A 23488-nucleotide genomic window follows, 5' to 3' on the forward strand; every position below is an offset into this window, starting at 1 on the left:
AATCAAATCAAATCAAATTGTATTAGTCAGATGCGCCGGGTGTAGTAGACCTTACAGTGTAGTAGACAGGTGTAGTAGACCTTACAGTGAAATGCTTATGAGCCCCTAACCAACAATGCAGTTTAAAAATAAAATACTGATAAGAATAAGAAATAAAAGTAACAAGTAACTGTGTGTACAATTGCATGATATGCTCAAAGATGGTAAGTAATTTAGTGGTTTTGTTCTATATCTTTTCAGAAATCAATGAATGGCAAACAAATACGTCTTTATGCTATTTTGCACTCAAGATCCTGTTAGCGCAAAAACGTGTTCACTTGTGACCTGGCCCATTACGCATGTGTAAAGCGCGCTGCATTGAAGGTAAGGGGGTTAATGATATATGCCAGGGTCACGGACGGGGTTGTAATTGAATAAGCATCCCACATGCTGCACCGCTCAGGTGGCTCTGGGGCCAGGCCTCGCTGATCAAAGGTAGGGAATCCGGGGAGGAGAGGGCCGGCAGCGGGTAGGGAAGTTCCCGAAGCTGCATGGAGTATTGTGTGCTTTCAACCTGTGTTGCCAGAAGCAGAAAAGAAACAAAAACTAAATTCAATCTCAACCACATAGGGTTACATCTAAATTATTGTAAGCGAAAAAAAAACTTTGACACTTATCTCTTTTCTCAATGACATTAAAATCAGCGTTGAAAAAAGGCGGAAGTTTAAGTTTGTTCCACCTGAGCGAGTCTGACCACAAGTCAGACCACTATGACGACACACCAAATGTGTTTGAAGGATCGCAGGAATAGGCTTTTGTAGGCTACAGTCCAAGCGGTGTCTTCCAATGGTGCGACTGCTGTCGGCATCCACAGATTATCCAACTTGAATAAACACTTGGAGGTAAGGATGACAGCAGTGGTGTAGTCTACGGCGATACGGATATAACTTATTATTGATATCTACATAGCGCATTGATGTAAATCACATTGCTGCTCTCTCATTTAGCTATTTGCGCCTTACGGATTGTGGTTGTTGTGGATGGCTGTCACAAATCTAAATGTGTATTTGATCCCAATAATGGTTGAATTCAAATCAGTTTAAGCTTCCTATCAATCATTGTTTTTGAAACCAGTGGACCAGCCAGTGAAAAATGCGCTCTTGCAACAGCTGCATAGTGTGGATCCCAGCCTATGGAATAAAAGTGGGGCAAAATCTAATTCATGCTGATATATTTTTTTTAATTATCCATAAGCCTAATAGACACATGCTCAAACTCACACACTTTTGATAGACTTACAGGGGCAATCTGTAGTTGCTACATCCATTTGTGGATTTATACATTCTATATATATCCATTGATTCTTGAAGAATATAACTTATAAATGCCTCATGAGCTTAGTTCAACTTTCACACTCCATGAGAATCTAAAAAAGCTTGTTTTTCTCCAGTGTTTGTAAATCCATCCATAGCTCTGTCTATTAATCTGAGAGTGGTTACATTTCTCCAGGCCCATCCCTCAGCTTTTTACCAAAACAGAGGCGGGGATTCCATTTTGTTATTGTTTCCTCTGTGGATTTGCACTTCAAAGAGCTGCATATTATCAAGATATCAAAGTGTTGACTACAAAAAGGAAAACAATAGGCATATAGCAATGTTCATTTTTCACATGTAAATAGCACTTTTCACTAGTGCTCAAAGCGCAGCATTTATACCCAGCGCCTCCATGAGCGCAGCATTTATTTTTTACCTCGAATCAATGAGCCCAATCAGTCCTCCACGACAACAAAATCATAAACAACAGAGTAGGGTTGGCTAATACGTCCTTCGTTTTGGGGTTGTGCTCAGGTAAAACAAATTAGCTAATCTATATTTCAATATTTCCAAGTCCCATTCCTGAAGATCAAGGGGTATAACATTTATTGGAATGACTGGAATTCTGATAAACTTTGGTTTTTAATGTAGAGATATAATTTAATCGTATTATTATATGCAGTAGGAAGCGATGGGTTAGAAGAAGCCCACATAACCAACGCATAAAGTGTAATTTGACATCCATATATGGCCAGCTATGTAAACTTTAACATTGATTTATCCTGCCATAGATGTCGTTCAATTGGTAACATACATTTTTGTCTTCTTCTGATGCCTCTTAAGGGGAAAGTAATCTAAAAGTAACTCAATGTAATCAGATAACTGAGTTTGGCTAATCCAAACGTTACATTACTGATTACAATTTTGGACAGGTAACTTGTAACTGTAACGTATTACATTTAGAAAGTAACCTACCCAACCCTGCAACCACAGACAATGACAATGCAGGTAAATGTTGGTGGGAAGATTGTTTTGTCAAAAACTATAGACCCGTTGTCGTCACAGAGTATGATCATTCAAGCCTTTCTAAATGCATACATGTTTTTGTATATTAAAATAAATAATACATGTTTTACTGCAGGCCACGTAGAATGTAATGCACAAACGATGTAATATGTGTAAACACGCGCCCGCACGTACACACACACACACACACCTTTGAATCACAGTCAAATGAACTTGGACAGAGGGAAACGGTGAACAGCACAGAGAACATGGAGTGTTTTGGTTTAGTGGAGTAACAAGGAGACTGGAGAGCAGCATTAAGGGAGTTCCGTGGGGTCATTTTAGCGCCCCCACCTGTTGCTACCTGCGAAAGGTAGGCTGTCACCACAGAATTAGGAACTAGAAATAGCTATATTAGCTGTCAATTTCTCCAGACAAACGCTTCAAGCGTTCAAGTTGAGCCTTGACAATAGGCTATACAATTCGCTAAATAAGAATTTAACATAGATTTTCAAGCATAAAACATGTTTCCAATCTACGGACTTGACATAATCACCAGTGCTGTGCTACTATTGTATAAATAACCTCTTATTAACCTATCAAAAGCCGACTTTCAAGGTGATAGCTGCACGTCAAAATAACATCAGTGGATTCACATTTGTTGCTCAATAAGGAATTAACAGTTTTGGGTTTTTGTCACAACAGTCTTTTTGCCCTCCACTTTTACAAAACGTGTTATATGAACAATAAGTGTTAAACGAATGTTTGACTCAATCTCTGTGTGTGTGGGGGGGGGGGGGGGGGTCTGCCAAAGTGTTAGTGGGGCTGTTTTGGTGATGCCAAGGGTCGAGAAGAGCATTAGGAGCTTCTATTCGTTGAACCCTCCGAGCCCTGTTGGGTTGTTGGTTGTGAGGGGCGGGGCGGGGGGTTGAGGAGCGCCTATTCGGCTACCAGCGCTCATTGTGAGAATTGTTATTTTTCATCAATCAGTCGCAATTTGTCCAAGCGGACAGGACAGCCCACCGGCAGCCCTGCTGACTCGGGTCAATGAGACAACACGAGCACGAAGACGAGCAAATTGCACAAAGTTCGCAGAGGGCGGGAAAGAGGGATTAAAACCCGGCTTTAATGAGTGGGAGAAGAAGAAATGGAGAGAAAAGTAAACTGTGTGTGTGTGTGTGTGTGTGTGTGTGTGTGTGTGTGTGTGTGTGTGTGTGTGTGTGTGTGTGTGTGTGTGTGTGTGTGTGTGTGTGTGTGTGTGTGTGTGTGTGTGTGTGTGTGTGGAGAGAGCGCGCTAGAGGGGGGCGGAGAAGTGTAGTAAACGAGAATGAAAGAGAGATAGGGAATAGGAGGGAGAGGGGGTTGGTGGTAGCCTGGCTGAAGGAGGCGCTGGGTATACATGTGACAAGGGGAAATATGAGGGACTTTGACAGGTCTTAAACGGTCTGGCGCCAAGGCCTCAGTCTACCGGCTAAATATAGCAGGAGAGATGATGCAGAGAGATGGGAAGAAAATATTAAAGGGAAAAATGAACAATGTAGCGGGAGTAGCCTAAAAAATAACAATAGCCCTACTAAATTACAGACAAATACGGCTGTAATAGTTACAATAGTTTCCCGTTATTTCGTAATTAGACTTTTCCCGCAGCATATCAGTAACACGCTGGTCACCACAAAAACCCTGAAGGTGCACTGTTCTTTCTGCACATTTTCACCCAACGCTTGGTTTCAAACAAATGATATTATGTGGACCTTACATGGCACAGGGCTTAATGCAAAATGATGTCTGTTGCTTTGGGGTTATAACATTTTACATAGGAAATGATCTCAAGGTGTGGCGAGCAGATATTTTGTCACGCACAGGAGAGAGCATAAAGACATAAATGGACTATTTCTAAAGGCCTATGTTCGACATTTAACATAAATATGCAGAACATTTTCGTTATTGCCACATCTCTCATCTCTGCTTTAACAGGTAGTAGGATATAATGGGGAACGCTTCTGGTATGAACGAGATTAAAAGTAATCAGTAATAACACCACATCACTTGATGATTGCTTTTTTCCCATTAGAATGTATTCACACCCTTGCCTTTTTCCACATTGTTGTGTTAAAAGTGGGATTAAAATTGATTTAATTGTAAATTTTGGTCAATGACCTACACAAAATACTCTGTATAATTCTTACATTTATAAAATATGAATATAAATTATAACTCTAATATGCCTTGATTAGATAAGTATTCACCCCCCTGAGACAATACATGTTAGAATCACCTTTGGCAGTGATTACAGCTTTGATGCTTATTGGGTTAGTCTCAAAGAGCTTTGCACACCTGGATTGTACAATATTTGCCCATTATTCTTTTTATAATTCTTCAAGCTCTGTCAAATTGGTTGTTGATCATTGCAAGAAAGCCTTTTTCAAGTCATGCCATAGATTTTCAAGACGATTTAAGTCAAAACTGGAACTAGGCCACTCAGGAACATTCAATGTCGTCTTAGTAAGCAACTCCAGTGTAGATTTGGCCTTGTGATTAGGGATACTTAGTCTGTTGCACAACTGAATACATTCAACTGAAGTGTGCCTTCTGCATTTAACCCAACCACTCTGAATCAGAGAAGTGCGGGGACTGCCTTATCGACATCCACGTCATCACCCGGGGATAAGTTGTTGTTAGGGGTCAACTTCCTTGCTCAAGGGCAGAACAGCAGATTTTTCCACCTTGCCAGCTCAGGGATTCAAACCAGCAACCTTTTGGTTACTGGTCCAACGCTCTTAACCGCTTGGCTACCTGCCACCATTATTGTCCTGTTGAAATGTGATTTTGTCTCTGTATCTGTTGGAAAGAAGACTGAACCAGGTTTTCCTCTAGTATTTTGCCTGTGCTTAGCTGTATTCTGTTTATTTTTATCCTAAAAAACTCCCTAGTCCTGCCGATGAAAAACATACCCATAACATGATTCAGCCACCACCATGGTTAAAAATATGAAGACTGGTACTCAGTGATGTGTTGTTGGATTTGCCCCAAACATAACATTTTGTATTCAGGGAAAAAAGTTAATTTCTTTGCCACATTTTTTGCAGTATTACTTAAGTGCCTTGTTGCAAACAGGATGCATGTTTTTCAATTGTTTTATTCTGTACATGCTTCCTTCTTTACACTCTGTCATTGTGGAGTAACTACAATGTTGTTGATCCATCCTCAGTGTTCCCTTATGGTGAAATCCCTGAGCAGTTTCCTTCCTCTCAGGCAACTGAGTTAGGAAGCAACGCCTGTATCTTTGTAGTAACTGTGTGTATTGATACACTATCCAAAGTGAAATTAATAACTTCATGATGCTCAAAGGGATATTCAATGTCTGCTTTTTTAAACTTTTACCCATCTACCAATCGGTGCCCTTCTTTGCGAGCCATTGAAAAACCTCCCTGGTCTTTGTGGTTGAATCTGTGCTTGGAATTCACTACTCCATTGAGGGACCTAACAGATGGGTGATGGGGATGGGATAGTCATTCAACAATTATGTAACCACTATTATTGAACACAGAATGAGTCCATGTATCTTGTGATTTGTTAAGCACATTTTTACTCCTGAACTTATGTAGGCTTCCCATAACAAAGGGGTTGAATACTTACTGACTCAAGACATTTCAGCTTTTCATTTTTTGTTAATTTCGAACATTTTCTTCAAACAACTTAATTCCACTTTCACTTTATGGGGTATTGTGTGTAGATCAGTGACACCAAATCTCAATTGAATACTTTTTTAAATTCAGGTTGTAACACAACAAAATATTGAAAACGTAGAGGTGTGACGTTCTGAAGGCACTACATGGAGGGTATGTACACAGAGCAAATAAATGCAGCGTAATTTCAAACCCGTTGTTGATGTAATTGGTTGTTTAAGTTCTTCATAGAAAACCATTAACATTCTCCATGTGGTGCTGATTTTTTCCCGCTCAGAATGTTTCTTCTCCCTAACTTGAACCTGGGTAAGTAGGCTAAGCTTTAACGACGAGTCTTCTACATAGTCTAGCAGCAGTATAGCGTCTGTTAGAATGCACTTAATTTCACTGACTGGGCTACTGACTGACTCAGTCGACCACTAGTTGAATGTATAGCCTATAAAGGACGAAAAACATGACACACAAGTACAAAGACTGACCAGGTTTTCTTTTAAAGGAAGCATAGTGCTTTAAAGATGTGAGAACTTATTTTTTTTATCAATATCCTTAAATCAAATAGATCTGAAATAGGCTTAATGATAAATACCACTGAAACTGTAGCCCTATCCATAATACATTCCCTAACTGTAATTTCAAAGGTTTAATAAGAACATTATATTCACAAAACTAAATGTTGAAACATGCTCGGCCTAATGAGCTAGAAATGTAGTAGCCAAATGTTATATCCTTATCCATTATGCATAATTGACCACCCTTAACCTATTATAACAACAATAATTCTACAGGGTTTCAACAATTTCCCATTATTCTGCTAATATTCTTCATAATAGAAACGAAATAAAGAATCACAATTAACCTGATTCCTTTAAGTTTAGGCCACAACATAAAGATTCCAATTAAGTTATGCAGAATCATTTATTCAGATCAAGCCTGATAAAGGCCTCCCTACACGTTTTATTCTGCTCACTGTGATCACAAAATGTATTGACAACAAGGCCTAAATAAATTCACTACAATTTTGAGCACGGCTGGTGTGATAAGTCTATAAAACCATTTACAGAATGTCTCTCAGATAAAGAAATAAAAAAATGGTATTGGAAGATAAGTTATTTTTTGGAATAAATAGAAATGAGTGTGCACAGTGCACAGAGACGTCAGTCGGGTTATAATCGGGTAGGTCGTCAAAAACAAGTGATCAATGTTCTGAAAATATTCCACTGTCTGGATTTTGCTGAGATTTTCACGTTCAGATATAAGCAACAAGTGTCTCACCTCTTACCACCAAGGAACATGCTACAGGGTGGGTAATATTTTATTTTTCCATTAGTGATACATGACTAATCACATCATATGAATAAGATAGAAAGATGCACTAGAACAGACCACAAAACAAGGCCAATAGCTATTTCACTTTATACCATTCAAAATGTGTTAAACTCTCAAGAGTAGGCTACTTTTAAGCATAGATTACGTTTAATTTCATTCCGTTTTTTTTATCTAATGTGAATCCTTCAAGCTCTCAACATGCACTTGGAAAGGAATGTGTACTATTCTATTGACACTAATGCCAATGGAGATGTACGAACACTGATATGGAAGAAATGTAGACCTACACAAAACACCGATTCAGACGGCAATATAATGGTTAATCGGAAATGTGTGGTTTGTATCTGACGAATTTATTCGGAAGGATTATTCGTTTATGTTTCAGTTTTTATGTCGAAGTGACGATGTTCTGGGTTGAGCTAGAGCGGAACCGGTTCTACTTGTATGCGTCGGATCAACTTCTGGGCAGACTGTTCCGTGTATATCCAAATTCTCACATTTTGATGCAAAGAAATAATCATTCCGAAAGAGCATTCTCAGCCCCAAAACGCAAAGCATAAACCGCAGCTTTGGTGTGGATGGCAAGGGGGATTGAACGGCGCTCACTGGTAGGATTTTAGGGTAAATATGAAGTGACAAGAGTCTGCTCTTATTGTGGTGTGTCAGCCGACTGGCCCCAAACGGCTCTTTAACCAACCGAATCCATGTTAATCAAGCCTAGGGTCCACAGAATGGATTTCTTAAAGGTACAACACAACAGTACCGAGACCGAGTTTCTGGTTGGGTCGCCGTGGGGATCGTTGCAACGGTCTGAAGTGTGTAAATGTACGTGTATGTGGTTTGACACATACCAACAAACAGCCCAGGCGAGTCCGGACACTGTTGTTCCCTCACGCTCAGAAGAGAGCCTGCCCATGACAATGTATTATAAATCATATCATTGCTGTGTCAGTTTATGCTGAAAATGAGAGCGAAGAAGATCATATTAGAATTAAAGGAATAGCCTACGTCTATACTGTATAGTATCGGAGAGCTATTGATAGGCTACGTCAGGCTATTCCTGGTTTTATTATTTTCACTATTTAGGATATAAGGCAATCAAATAAAGTGAATGTACAACAATTCACTTTGCGTAGGTTATAACGTGTGCATGAATAATTGATTTAGTCTAAAACCAAGTGAAGGGGACATAGCTTACACGTCAGAAAAACAATATATATTTAGTTTCTGTAAGGCTATAAGCAAGCACTTACCGCGTTCTATCTGTCAATTTTGCTCTCGAAATTCATTCATTCATCTGTTTTCTTTTCTTCATGCTTCGATGCAGCATCTGGTGCTGCGCTTTTCGAATGACCCGGGGCTGTTTTTAAATTGGCAATGTCCGGTTTATTAGTCACTGTCCTTGCGGTGAAGCGTTCACAAACAGCAGCGAGTCACGGAAATCGACAGCCCTGGAATATAATCACTAAATCGAGTCCGATAGCCTACCATTCAGGTACGGGAGGCTGTGGACTCTCTTACCGTCTCAGCGTAGTCTATCTAAGTCTACCATTACGCAGTGATGGAACTGTATGTTATTATGGCCAAACCAAGATAAACACTTAAACAGATAAAACTGCACGCGGATTTCTAAACAAACGAAACTAGATAGAATGGCTATGAGGTAAAAATGACGAGGACCTAAACTGATAATATAATCTTCACATGGAATGGAACCACAACGAATATATTTGGAATCTTCTTCATACTTTAAAAAAATCAATCACCGGTATAGCCTACTAACATTATTTAGCCTACCTATAGGCTATCATGAAAGCGACCATAGAGCAATAAACGTAGGCCATCTATTCGGGCACCGGTTCTGGGCTGGAGTTATGCACCTCATCGAAAGTATGAAGCGCAAGCCGACCGAGGTGATGCCTCCACCGGTCAAGAATTGAGGGCTGACCCGGTGTTTGGCTTGGAGATGGGGGTGGGATTTCCCGAGCTTTCCTGTCATTGGTTAATATTTTATTCTGTTGACATGTTTTCTTACTGCTAATGCTTCCGACACCTTGTTGTCCACCCCCCTCTCTTCGAGTCTGGCCGGAGCTGTCAAAACCACGCCTATAGAGGCCCACAATTGGTCCAGAAAGCGTAAAATCAGCAATCAAAGGGGCTTGGTTCATTAGTGTTGGGATCGAGGCAGGAAGAACATGTGAGATAGTCACAGTTCTTCAGTGAACAGGGCAAGATCTAACCATTTCAACTCCGTGTCCGTGTGGAATGATTGCTTCAGCCTTCAGAGAGGCATATCTTATTTTTCTCAAAGCGACGGGTCGAGAGAAAAAAGGAAACCCCGATTCTGCTCTCAAAGCGTAGCTGCTTCACTCTCTTTGACTGATATTGTTACTGCACTTCGTGGAGGTACCAGCAACGGGAGTTTACGTGTAGTATAGGCTAGTTCCTATCAATTCAGTTTTTTCTGCTAATAACCGTCTATAACCCGTCTATTCATAGCCTATCAGGCACATTATTCGACATTACTTCTGACAGAAATAACAATACATTATTCTGGAAACTGTCCTACTGTTTTTGCCGAGGGGGGAGAATATCACTATATATCATAATTTCACTTCGATATTTTGGATGCACCGATGAGAGATCCAGTTTTCACAGGGACTGCCATGGCTTATCACCCTTTCCACGCTCACCGTCCGACCGACTTCTCCATGTCAGCTTTCCTAGCGGCCGCGCAGCCTTCCTTCTTCCCGACGCTCACTCTGCCTCACGCGGCTCTTACTAAGCCCATGTCGGACCACCTCGTCGGAGCCGCGGAGGCAGGGCTCCACCCGGCTCTCAGCCACCACCACCAGGCGGCTCATCTCCGCAGCCTGAAGAGCCTGGAGCCCGAGGAAGAGGTGGAGGACGACCCTAAAGTCACACTGGAGGCCAAGGACCTATGGGACCAGTTTCACAAAATAGGAACAGAGATGGTTATTACCAAATCTGGAAGGTGAGAGTGCGCTCTGATAATTATTGCCAGCGAGGCTGACTACAGCGTCATGGTTGTAATCTGTCCATCAATGGCAATTATAGCATGTAAATCTTGGTGGGACAAATATTGTCCATACTGTATAGGCGTTGTGTTCAGATGTGCCTTGTCTTTTTATGTAACGCTTCAAAAAGATTATGGCGAAAGCAAGACGGTTCGAAAGAGGTAGTTACATTTAGGATTACAGTGAAACAATATTACAGGGCCTGCTGTAGGCTAGACTGGCGCTATGTGATGCTGTTATTCTTTGTAGACTTTTGTCTGTTCTATAACTTATAGGCCTAGTTTATTATCGAAATAGGTTAATTATTTAACTTAAAAGTGATAAATACAATCACAGTTTACTATTGTGACCTGACTTATAGCATTTTATTTAGTTTCGATGGTACGATTGTTATAATCAAGTTTGGAGCGTCTTTGACAGCGTCTGGAGGAGACGCTATCAGAGACCGTAAAGGATCAATATTTGCAATATTTAGAAAATGTTGAATGCATTAAAGACGAGCCGTTTTGAGTTTAGTTTAGTAGTCTTGCCAGAGAGGGAAAAAACCCTCCCCTGGCTTTAGTCAGCAAAACGATACCAGCATATGGATCAAACTGCATTCTGTCATGACAGTTGAGCTTCTGGATTTTGTAAACAGACTGACAGACTGGAAAAAGAGGATTGTGATTTAACCTAAGTGATAGTGTCATGTCATAAATATAGTTCACTTGACTGATTACAGACGAATTCCTAAATGTTATAATCAACAAAATAAAATAAATACAGAATACTTTTAAGTAGGCTATTAGGCCTATAACTTATTAGTTTTATTTCCTACAACTATCATGGTATTTTCAAAGTAGCATGTACATAATTCGATGGAATGATTTTATTATAAAGAACAGTTCTGACAATTAATATTACTTTATAATTTGCCTATATCGATTAAATAGTGTTGCATTTTCCCTAGACACAAAGGAGAGAGCCATAATGACATGTTAATACAATGTTATTGTCAGATTTCTGTCTTGTCTGACAATATTAAATGTCATATGTTTATGAATAAGCCTACATGCAGTTAATTCCACGCATATTTGTCTGTCTTCCAGGAGAATGTTTCCTCCGTTTAAAGTCAGAATAAATGGGCTTGATAAAAAAGCCAAGTATATTCTATTGATGGATATAGTCGCTGCCGACGACTGCCGCTACAAGTTCCACAATTCTCGCTGGATGGTAGCGGGAAAGGCCGACCCGGAGATGCCCAAAAGAATGTACATTCACCCGGATAGCCCGGCTACGGGAGAGCAGTGGATGGCCAAGCCGGTTGCTTTTCATAAACTGAAGCTGACCAACAATATATCGGACAAGCATGGATTTGTAAGTACTGTATGTTGACTTTTATTTACATTTAAACACGCAATTGTATTTGTGATTAATAATAATACTTGACACACATTTTATACAGCATATGTTTTAGGTTCTGGAGTAATACAGTGTATTTAAAAGACAGATACAGTTGGATTTTTTGAGCGAGATATTTCTATATTTCTTGGATACTCTTATTCTATTTGCAACATTATTTTAGTAGGCCTAACCTATTGGCACAGCATGTTCCCCAGTAGTATTGCCACGCTGTTGCCACTGTCGACATGCAGGAAGGACATGCCCCCACTGTTCAATGTCGACATAGGCCTGTTTCCAAATATGATCTCCCAATATATTATTGTCTAAAGCTTCATAAAAGTAGACCATACATCTAATATCACGAATGCTCTTGTTGTTGGTAGATATAGTAGGTTAATAATGTAACGCATTTACACATTTATAAAACGAAGTTTTATACCATTGAGGAAGAGGCTTGAAATCACGATTCAAGTATTAGATGTGCTATTTTTTTTAATCATATAAGCGAGGGGGGAATTCTTGAGAAATGGGGATTATGAGAGTCAGAAATCGGGTCAAGGAAACTGGGCAGTGGAAATCGGCTTGGATCGGGCGAGCCTCTGTGGAGTCCTTTGACGTAGATTTGATTGCTTTATTCTGACCTAGCCTCACTGTCTTGAGCCAGCTTGAGCAGCGTGGAATAAAAACAATGTGTGGATGTAGCCTGTACTCGAACTCGAAGGCCGATCATGTTTCGCCGTTGGTCCCTGAAGTGCTGTTTGTAGCCTACTGTAAAAAAATAAACCGCGGAGAAGAGGAAAATGATGGATGCCTCAGAAAGTCGTCTAGAGAGAAGCTGCAGTGTTACAGCGTGTGTTTGTTCAATGCTCATAAACCTATGTGCAAACAAACCGACTGTAAACAAATTGAACATTTACATGCCAGACGCATCCAGGCGTTTTTGCAAAATTTTGCAGACAGTGTTTTAATAGATCTAGGCCTACGTTTTACCATAGGCTATCCAACCTGTATCTTTAATTATCCAGCCAGTGTGTATAGGTCTACGTGTTGTAGTAGTTAGTGAATGTATAGAATATACATGTGTTATAAATATTATCAGATACCCAGTAGGTTAGCCAGCATATATGATAATGCCAATATTACATGAATGTTTATCTTTAGTATTGTTTTCTATCGTGATCTGTGTTGACCAAAGATGTGTTCTCCTGCATATTCTAAGAATACGCAGTAGGACCAATTCTGAATAGACCTACTTATTGTTATGAATAATAATCTTTATAAGAAATAATAATAACATATATTAATTTAATGTGATGTACATGATTGTATTGTATTAATCACGTATGGGCCTAAGAGTGACTTTGAGATAGGCCTAGCATCAGATGGTGTCGATTAAATTATAATAATTCTTTTTTTCCCTTCCCTCCACAGACGATTCTTAATTCCATGCACAAATACCAGCCCAGGTTTCATATCGTGAGGGCCAACGACATCCTGAAGCTCCCCTACAGCACGTTCAGGACATACGTGTTCCCAGAGACAGACTTCATCGCTGTCACAGCTTATCAAAATGACAAGGTAAGCAATACAGTAGCCTATACAATACAGTACAATAAAGTGGAATTTAACACAGGCTACATTAATGTTAAAGACCATGAAATAACCTCGCCATAAGAGGTTGGGCCTATTTTCACATAAATGCCACGATTTTCTATCAGCAAAAGGTTAATCTGAGGTTCAATTTAGTTTTGTTTGTTTTCATGCTGTGAAAAAATGGCTAATTTGTGGAATTCGATGGCCTCACTCGTTTGTACAATCTTGTTGCATTTAATGATCTTTGTTGACGAATTTAGTCCGACTTTTTACAGTGAAACCGTTTCTGCAGGGTTTTTAATCTGTAGGACTAAATGCACCTGCCCAATCAAACCGCATGTTGGTCGTCATTGTCAAATGTTATGGTTAACCCTACGTAACCAGTTTAGCCTACAATTGCAGGCATATATTTGACTAGTAAAATACGGATTTGAAAAAGTTTGCTTGCTGTTGTCTTTCCGTCTATGGGCTATGGACGATTTGTTTCTGTTGATTAAAGGCTACAATTCCATTCAAATCTAATTAGATGGCGCATCTTTGGACACTGACACCATTTGGTTAAAGACGGATTTCTCATGGTTCTTCAGGGTGTCAGCAATTCCTAGATTTGATGTATTGAGTATTTATTTTAGTTTCGGTCTAATATTATCTAGCTCCCTGCGACCCCCTCTCTTCTCCCCCTCCTTGAGTCTAATTGGCGTCCGTGTCAGAGGGGCCTGTGGTGGTCTTGTTGCTATCGTAAAGTTTATGGCAAAAAGTCACAATCGATTAGAAGGCACTAGCCTTGCCAGTTTGTCCACGAGCTACACAGTCTCAGAGGCTGCCTGCGCAATCAAAGCGTGACAGACGGGGAACTGCGACTCCATGATTGGTCGATTCGCGAATTCCTCAAGAGTTCCATACAAGGTGAGGAGGGGGGAAACAGGACAAACCAAGCAGCGTGCACAGCCGTTCCAGTGACGGGGGTGGCTCCAAAGCCCATGCAGTATTTGTTCCATTCAAGTCTTGCATGAAGTAGCAATGATCCAAACCACATAATTAATTATGGATAAGATAGTCAGTCATCTGTTCAAGTCGCCCCCACTCAGGCTCTCCCCCTCTCTCACTCTCCGAAAAAAATGGATGGAGAAACAATGTTTCTCATGGGGGTCGTGAGAATAACGCCTCGTCATTAAACCACCATTAATAATGCAACATCTACCGGGGCTTCCTTTCAACAGAGTGAGTTCTGTTCGGTGTGTTTAACGGGACACTATGTGTGTGGGAGAAATATATCAGAATAAATAATGTTGAGAAAAACACGTGACCCTATATATAGGTCAATTCATTATTAGGCCTGGACCTATAGGCCGAGTTAAGGCCTACTACTACTACTACTAGTAGTTAATTCTAACTTCTTGGTTAGGCCTATTTTTCATTGTTTATCTTGTTTACACCCAGCACTGTTTAATATATTTTCTCCATTTCCTGTCCACAGATAACACAGCTGAAGATTGATAATAACCCTTTTGCCAAAGGATTCAGAGACACCGGAAATGGAAGACGAGAGAAAAGGTAAGCATAGGCTATGTCGATTCGCCCATCACATCGTGTAGTCTAGCCTACCTCTATATAAATTATATTGATCATAATACGATCATAAGCATAGGACATATGTTATGCATGTTTTAACCATGCCCCAACGTTATTACATTTAATCTGTTTATTAGTTAACAAAATACAAATGTCAAAATGCATGCTATTCTCAACTCTGATGTAGACTTATCATTGAATGTAGGTCGGCCCACAGCTGCCCTGATGTCATGTTAATGGTGTATGGATGCCTTACTTGAATACATGTACCCACTATTATTAAAAGGGAACCGTTCAACTCTAGGAAACAGTTGACCCTTCCCTCCCTGCGGATGTATGAAGACCAATGCAAAGCAGACCGAGACGGGGGCGACTCTGATGCCTCGTCTAGTGAACCAACAACCGGCAGAGATGGGGCACACTCTCCAATCGGACCTGGATCCAGCCCGCTTAGGTTCAGTCGAATCAGCCCAGGTAAGATAAATTATATTTAACCTAAATCTCAATTCGTTTGATAGGCTTAAACATAATAATGCCATTGTGGCCAATGGCATTTAGACTTACGGTGGCTGACATAAGTCGACTATAGGCAAAATCCTCTAGTAAATTAGCCTATTAAGAGAATAGGCTATAGGCCTATACCCACATTGTGCATTGCAACAGTATACGGTTTGTGTTCACTTCATTTCATGTATTATGTCCAAGTAATATACATTTTAAATTTACAGAATAGAAATGTATGTGCAATTTACCAAGAAAACACAGTGTTATAGTACATTTTCTAATTACAAAATGTACTTTGATGGTTTTTAGCAGCTCCTGTTCTTCAGATTTAAAATGTTATTTTGTGACAGGCTATTTGTTCAACTCACTTATTATTGAAATATTAAATCACTGTTTCGTGTTGTAATGCATAGACTTAATCAGACTATTTGACCATCGAAAAACAGCAACTGCTGACCGCTCAACTTTCGATTCATAACTGAAGTCTATTTACTCTGAGGAAACAGAGAGCTGGCCTCGTAAAAATACAACACAAAGCCCCATGTTAACGCTCAGAGTAAAACTCCTGGGCTGACATGTAGGAAGGAAACGGTTAGACAAGACATGTTGACACTAAATCATGACTGTACAATTAAAATCATCACTTACACAGTGCGTGTGGGTGTGTTTGTGAATGTTTTAACCACTGCCGTTTCAACTGATATTTTACTTTCCATTATTAATTCTCTTAAAATTGTTTAAATTAAGTCTGAGCATGACATGGCATTTTGTCAGTTATTTTACATTTAAGCCTACAAAACATACAGCCAATTCTGACTACAACTTTTTTTAATTACAGATGATAAAACCTGTACTGACAGTGAGCAAGAACTTGATCGTCAGGACGAGCGTTGTACCGCATCGATCAGCCCTGAACCGGAGCCGCCCTCTCCCTTCAGCCCGAGGTGCGAGGACCGGGTGAAAGATAAGCTGAGTCTGGAAAAGAAAGACGACTATCCGGACTCAAGAAAGTCGAGCGACTCCATATTCAGTATAAGGAACCTTGAGAAAGGAGACAAAACGGAGAACAGGCACAGGAAAGACACTACAGATTCGTCAAAAAAGGACCCCACAGACAGTGGCGGGATAAGCGCAACCAAAGAAAGTTTCTCCCCGCTCATGGTTCAGACAGAGAGCCCATCACACTTCAGCGCGAGCCACCTGCAGAGTCTGGCCCTGTCTGGCTTGCACAGCCAGCAGTTTTTTAATCCAATGAACGCCGGACAAATGCTATTTCACCCTGGACAGTTCGCTATGGGCCCAGGAGCGTTTTCTGCCATGAGCATGGGACATCTATTGGCCTCGGTATCTGGAGCAAGTGGTATGGAAAACGGCAGCCTCTCCGCCCAGGGCACCGGGGGCGCGCCGAACCCTTTCCCCTTCCATCTATCGCAGCACATGCTCGCCTCTCAGGTAACGGCGACTTTAATTCTACACGGCAACAAATTGTTTGTTTGAACTCAGTGATCACTCATAGCCCTTTATGCTCGTTTGATGGCGCCAACACCGTTGGGCATTATTATTGAGCACTAGAATAGACTTTGACTAATAAAGCACGAGTCTTACAAGTAAATTACAGTATGTGCCTAAAGTCCACTGTAGACGCCTTGCATTGAACATTTGACTGGACAGATTTAGCAGGCCCAATCTCGGCATAACTAAAAATGCGCAGCATGTTGTTGAGTTATCAGGTCACTGCCACTAGGATTAGGGAGTCCTGGGGCTCTTGCACACTTACCGCAGTGAGAGGACACATGCTGCCAGAAGAGCGACCAAAACATGTCTAGGCCTATATTATTATTATTATTATTTTGAACAACAGTTCTGTTAATGGTGTTTCAAAGCAGTCTGATATTTGTTTTAAAAGAACATGCTTTGGAAGACCACCCATAAATCAACCACTGATAGGGAATGTGTGGGAGTAAAAACGAGAGGCCTGGCTTTTATTTACCTCCCTTTGGATTGCGAATAAGCATTCTCCTTTTTAACATCCCATCCATATAACCTTCATTATTCTAAAGGGTTCTTTAACATCGTAGAAGACGAATTCCTTGTAGGTTTAATTATTGAAGTGAACTAGCTATTCAGTCCGTGCGTAATTTGGTCGTTGAGCGGACTCCCCAAGGTTCAGTAAGCCTAGTCATTTGAGTAGGCTACATCGTGGTCTGAATATATCACTATCACGGTCCCAGTACTAACTGCCATTTTCTCCTGTCTGATTTCAGGGCATTCCCATGCCGACCTTTGGAGGCCTGTTCCCCTACCCGTACACCTACATGGCTGCCGCTGCAGCCGCGGCCTCCGCCATGCCCGCTAACACTACAGCCAGCTCACTCTCGAGGAATCCCTTCCTCACCAGCTCCCGCCCCCGGCTCCGGTTCAATCCATACCAGATCCCCGTGTCCATGGCCCAGAGCACAAGTCTATTCACCACCGGCCTGCCAGGCGGCCTAAACCCCAGCTCCGAGTCGTCCAAATCGGGCAGCAGGGAGACGAGTCCCGTGCCTGAGCTCCACAACCACAAAGCGGGGTCGAGTCATAGGACCAGCTCCCCCAAATCGATGAAGGACTCTATCAATGAGCTCCAAAACATCCAGAGACTAGTGAGCGGCCTTGAGAGCCAGAGAGAGACGTACCCCCCGAGAGACTCTCCTAAGTGATCTCACTAATGGAATAATATATTCCACCACGACTTGGCTTGAAATATCAGAGGACTTTATTAGAAATTTTGTACAGCACATTACGCGAGGAAATGTCAATACAGGCCTACCTTTTCGCGCGCCTGGACCGAGAAAAGAGGCAGGGAATGAAGTAGAGAGAACTAGCGTCGTCACTTACTGTTTCTGTGTGGGGTACGCTTTCAATATTATAGGAAACTGAAGCATCGAAATAATATGAAAACCAAAAGTGGGCACTGAATTTTTAGGCGTCTGGCTAAAACTTGAGCACACTAAGAGGATACCGCAAGGAGGAAAACCTACTAACAACATTCTTCATGTAGTGGCATTGTTTTTAGGGACTGAAGAGAGAACCGTTTCAAACTATAATCAATAGACGTGCTTTTTTTATGATGAGAGCACTACAGCAGCATAAGTACTGAATGAACATTGGTGTGCGTTTTGCCCGCATTATGGAGAAGGTGCAACCTGTAAAACGACAGGAAAACAAGCTACATCCCAAAAGTTTTTAGAACATAGGCTATTATTTCAAAAGGGATGGATAAAATGAACGTTCCGTGAAAAATAATTGATAGAAGAACGCTTAGGCCTATAGTTTCTGCCAGATTTTTTGTTTGAATTATTTATGTAATTAAAATAAATTCTGTAAATAAGCTATAAAGGAATCCAAGAATATGCAATTGGTATTAATTTATTTAAGACTGTACATTGACGTGTATATAATATTTAGAGTTTAACTCGTTGCTTTTTATTCTTTTTTATTTTACATGAACGTATTCTGTAAATGAAAGCTATTTAGCGCTTGTTGGTTTGAACCAGAACGTTTTTATCTGTAATGCATAGCTGATTATCTGCCTGACACATGAAGGAAACAAACATGTGTATCATGTTTATCAGCAATCTCTGTCTGCAAAAACTAATATCAGAAAAGAGAGAAAGAGAGATAGATAGAGAGAAAGCTGCCTATTTGTCACATTACCTGGCTATTATCTGCAGGAGAGGCAGCGATATAGAAAAACCTCAGGTCATTCCACTCCAACACAGGAGAGGATGATAACATTTCTCTTTAAATGGGGCATAATGCATATCTATATATATATATAAATATATTTAAAATTGAAAGCGTATCTCGCTTATGCTGGTTGTGATTTTTTTGTTGAATTATCTCACAATTTCAATAAAAAAAACAATGTGTTAAGTTGTGTTCACTCATATTTTGTACCTACTGGATACAGTTAAAGTATCTTTGAAATTCATAATAATAATAATTGAAATTAATTATTCATAATGTATATATGCTACCTATTATTATAATTATAGCTTAATTATGATTATTATGATTATTATCTCCCAACATCAGATGAATGAGGCCTCTAAATGAATGATAATACCCCTTACATATTGAAATAAGACCTAAGTAGTTCTCTGAGTGTATGGTGCCCCCTGTCGGCAGTATATTTGAGGATAAAATTCAAGTTTTTCAGCCCAGTATTTCTCGAGTTCTTTATCATTGATGATTGTGTAACAAATTCAAACGAAATATTACATTATACCATCTTGAAAAGGCAAATCGATGTATTGTAGATTTCTGTTCATAAGAGCAACGTAGAATGTATAACTATCATTAGTTACAAATCATTTTATTCACATAACAATTAGGCCTATAAGGCCTATAATTGTCATATTTACATTGCGATGCCGTTGAATAGAGGATCGTGAGTGATGACATGCAAGGCATCTCTTTTTAAACTGAGCTACTGTTAGTGTTTATATAAGTGTTTCCTGTAGTATTGTCTGTATTCTACTATTAATAGAACAGAATAGTAATATAGGATTATTTATAGGAGGGCGAGACACTGCACTTCCGTCTCCCCCTCTCCACTTCAACCGCGCATATCCTCTGCACGTTCAATAGCACTTGGCCTATAGACGCAGTTAACTGTTTGAGTGAATGAGAAAAACTGTATGACACACATAGGGTAGTCCATAGGTCTACTCAAATCAACAAGAATTGACATTTAAGGAGGGTCAAATGAATAATAATTTTCCTAAAGAAATTTGCCACAAATGAAATTAAACAGTAGCGCCCAACATGTCATAGGATTTATAAGCATTTTTGTTGACGAATGACTTACAGAAACTAAAGGCATAACTTTCCAAAAATTACGCAAATATTGTCTTCACACGAGTTAGTACAGATGAACACTTTGTTATTGTATGGACATATTTTATGCGTGAGAGAGATGCCTTGGTTGGGGACAAATTGTCCCGTATCACCGTGAAAGGGTTAATTAAGCACCACAGCTCAGGCTGGGAAGTTTGGGAGGATGGGTGCTTGGACGCCTAGTCCCTTTGGCAGCAGACAGCCCTTTGTCCAGCAACCGGCGCCTGTCGCCTGCCTACCGGCCACACAGCCTCCCCACACCCGCGCACAATGGCAGGGGGAGCAGAGGGAGATCCCGCGAGCCACGGTTCTTCTAATTAGAGCACCCCTTCTTGTTTCTTTTCTTTTCATTCTGCAGCAATAATCACTAAACTCTCCTTCTATTATGGGGCCATTGTTGCCCACTCTGTTATCTTCAATTAAAAGAGTGAGCTACTCGACATCGCACTCTCGGATAACAAACTATTTGTCTAAAGCAATCAGTCAATGACTGATCAATAGGCTCCTTTAGCAGACTCATGGATCGCAACTAATGATTGGTGACAGTTCGGGGTAAAAAGGCCAAGACTGTTCACAACTTTGTTCACTGATCAGTGTAGGCTGCTATTTTTCTATTTTTTCTACAAAATACATGAACGGAATCTCTACCGGGCCTGGTGGAACAAAATTAAATGTGTGTGCACGAGTTAATTAAAAGTGTGTGCATGATTCAAAAGAGCACAAGAGAAGCCTAAACCGAGATAACTCAAAATCTCTTTCTCATCTTAATTAGGTTACAATTATTTATACGGTTATATACGGTTATTCATGTAATGTTTTTGTTTTGTAAAAAGAAACAGCTACAATAATTGAATATTCCGTTTTGACCACATTTTCACATGCATTCCCATGGGTATGAGAAATTGTCATTCTTCCTGATCTCAACCAACCAACCCAGCATGACTCATGATGAGTAGGCTACAGACTCCTTTCACTAAAATCAGGGCCAGACAATGACATGATGATGCTAATCTATTTGTCCAACACAGTTGAGATATGTGTTCTGTGTGCTTCTGTAGATTCACTGATGTTTACCCACAGGCGGCTGGTGGTACCTTAATTGGGGAGGACAGGCTCATAGTAATGGCTGGAACAGAATCAATTGAATGGTATCCAACACATCAAACACATGGTTTCCATGTTTTTGATTCCATAGCCTATGCCATAGCCTAGCTCAGACATTGCATGCATCAACCAATGTTTGCGTGGGATTGCTATAACAAAACGATGTGATTAGCAGATACTGAAAATATCTATCCAGGCATTGTAAGATCTGGCATGTGTCAGCAACGCCTGGGCAGAGGAAAGCACCCATTATCTGTTGTCTGTTCCACTGACTAGCAAATAATTAGGGGAGACCGGTCACAAAGTAACATGTTCAGTCTTTTACATAATTATGAAAATATTATTTGAGTTAGATTAATAATGTTTTTATACAAACAACCTATACCATTAAACACTGTAACTACAAGGTGCATGTGTAAACAACAGGCCATAGATATAGAGGACTAATCTTTGTATCTGTGCCATTATCGACAGCATGGACAGCACTATTTTAATGTAATACATCTTCTTTTGCTGATTGCTCCCAGCTCAACTTTCCACAACTGATATAATCTGAATGATATTATGTTACAGAACTAGTAGCCTATTCACTTCTAGCCACTGGTGATTAGCTGGTGATTTTCTGGTGATTAGCGGTCTGTTACACAGACAACAGACAAGTTATTGATTAACTTGCAAAAGTAAACTTAACTTTCTTTTAACAATCTTATCGAGATTTCAATCAGTTTAAATTAAGTACACGAGCTGGTAATTATCTTGGGGGCAAGAGGAGTCCCTCCTCCATTCTATCTCGTGCCCCATGCCTTGACTATCTCAGAACGTGAGCTGGGTGAGAAAAAGGACAACCCACCACTGGAGGAGTGGAGACAGATCTCCTGGCAGAGATAAAAAGCAGGGAAGCAGATATCAGCCCAGAATAGACCGGCAAGGAGGGAGGGAGCCTTCGCTGTAAGCTACTCAACATTTCCTTGGAAGCTCTCACCTGCTCTGCGGTCTGAAAAGACACATGCCATGACCTTTCACTCCATATATATATATATATATACTGTATATATATACACACAGTACCAGTCAACATTTTGGACACACCTACTCATTCAAGGGTTTTTCTTTATTTTTGCTATTTTCTACATTGTAGAATAATAGTGAAGACATCAAAACCACGAAATCACACATATGGAATCATGTAGTAACCAAAAAAGTGTTTCACAAATCAAAATATATTTTATTTTTGAGATTGTTCAAAGTAGCCACCCTTTGCCTTGATGACGGCATTCATACTCTTGGCATTCTCTCAACCAGCTTCATGAGGTAGTCACCTGGAAAGCATTTAAATTAACAGGTGGCCTTGTTAAAAGTTAATTTGTGGAATTTCTTACCTTCTTAATGTGTTTGAGTCAATCAGTTGTGTTGTGACAAGGTAGGGGTGGTATACAGAAGAATATTTGGTAAAATACCAAGTCCATATTAGCACCTCTCTCCGGTCAGGAGACTGAAGTAGCACCTCATGGCAGAGGTGTAATGCCCATTCTGTGACTCATGGGATGTGGTATTTTGTATTGACCAGGGACAGCTCAAATAAGCAAAGACAAATTACATTCCATCATTACTTTAAGAAATTAAGGTCAGTCAATCCTGAAAATTTCAAGAACTTTGACATTTTCTTCAAGTGCAGTCACAAAAATCATCAAGTGCTATGATGAAACTGGCTCTCATGAGGACCACCAAAGGAAAGGAAGACCCAGAGTTACTTCTGCTGCAGAGGATCAGTTCATTAGAGTTAACTGCACCTCCGATTGCAGTCCAAATAATTGCTTCACAGAGTTCAAGTAACAGACACATCTCAACATCAACTGTTGAAAGGAGACTGCGTGAATCAGTCCTTCATGGTCAAATTGCTGCAAAGAAACCACTACTAAAGGACACCAATAAGAAATAGAGACTTGCTTGGGCCAAGAAACATGAGCAATGGATATTAGACTGGTGGAAATCTGATCGTTGGTTTGATTTTTGGTTCTGACAGCCGTGTCTTTGTGAGACGCAGAGTAGGTGAACGGATGATCTCCACATGTGTGGTCCCCACCGCGAAGCATGGAGGAGGAGG

General features: G+C 40.4%; 1 protein-coding gene across 4 annotated transcripts; it reads left to right on the top strand.

The window, feature by feature from the left end:
* The first annotated feature begins 7342 nt into the window (after positions 1–7342).
* On the top strand, positions 7343–19314 carry LOC129832083 (T-box transcription factor TBX2b-like). Of its 4 annotated transcripts, none has more exons than XM_055895833.1 (7): positions 7343–10304; positions 11436–11712; positions 13162–13308; positions 14801–14877; positions 15182–15369; positions 16238–16851; positions 17664–19314. In XM_055895833.1, the coding sequence occupies exons 1-7, from the start codon at positions 9946–9948 to the stop codon at positions 18096–18098; spliced, it is 2097 nt and encodes a 698-aa protein (XP_055751808.1). In that variant the 5' UTR covers positions 7343–9945; the 3' UTR covers positions 18099–19314. The 4 variants fall into 4 exon arrangements, with proteins under 4 accessions (XP_055751808.1, XP_055751810.1, XP_055751809.1 ...); XM_055895835.1 differs by having other exon boundaries at positions 7344–10304; positions 15200–15369; XM_055895834.1 differs by having other exon boundaries at positions 7345–10304; positions 11436–11703.
* The last annotated feature ends 4174 nt before the right edge of the window (positions 19315–23488 follow it).

This window comes from Salvelinus fontinalis, chromosome 33 (assembly GCF_029448725.1).
Source record: "Salvelinus fontinalis isolate EN_2023a chromosome 33, ASM2944872v1, whole genome shotgun sequence".
Classification (NCBI taxonomy): Eukaryota; Metazoa; Chordata; class Actinopteri; order Salmoniformes; family Salmonidae; genus Salvelinus; species Salvelinus fontinalis.

Excerpts from the sequence above, each read along its gene's own strand:
- LOC129832083 (XM_055895833.1), top strand. The coding sequence starts at position 9,946 with ATGAGAGATCCAGTTTTCACAGGGACTGCCATGGCTTATCACCCTTTC. Across the intron at positions 13,309-14,800 it reads CAGCTTATCAAAATGACAAG|ATAACACAGCTGAAGATTGA; the intron begins GTAAGCAATACA and ends TCCTGTCCACAG. Across the intron at positions 14,878-15,181 it reads AATGGAAGACGAGAGAAAAG|GGAACCGTTCAACTCTAGGA; the intron begins GTAAGCATAGGC and ends TATTATTAAAAG.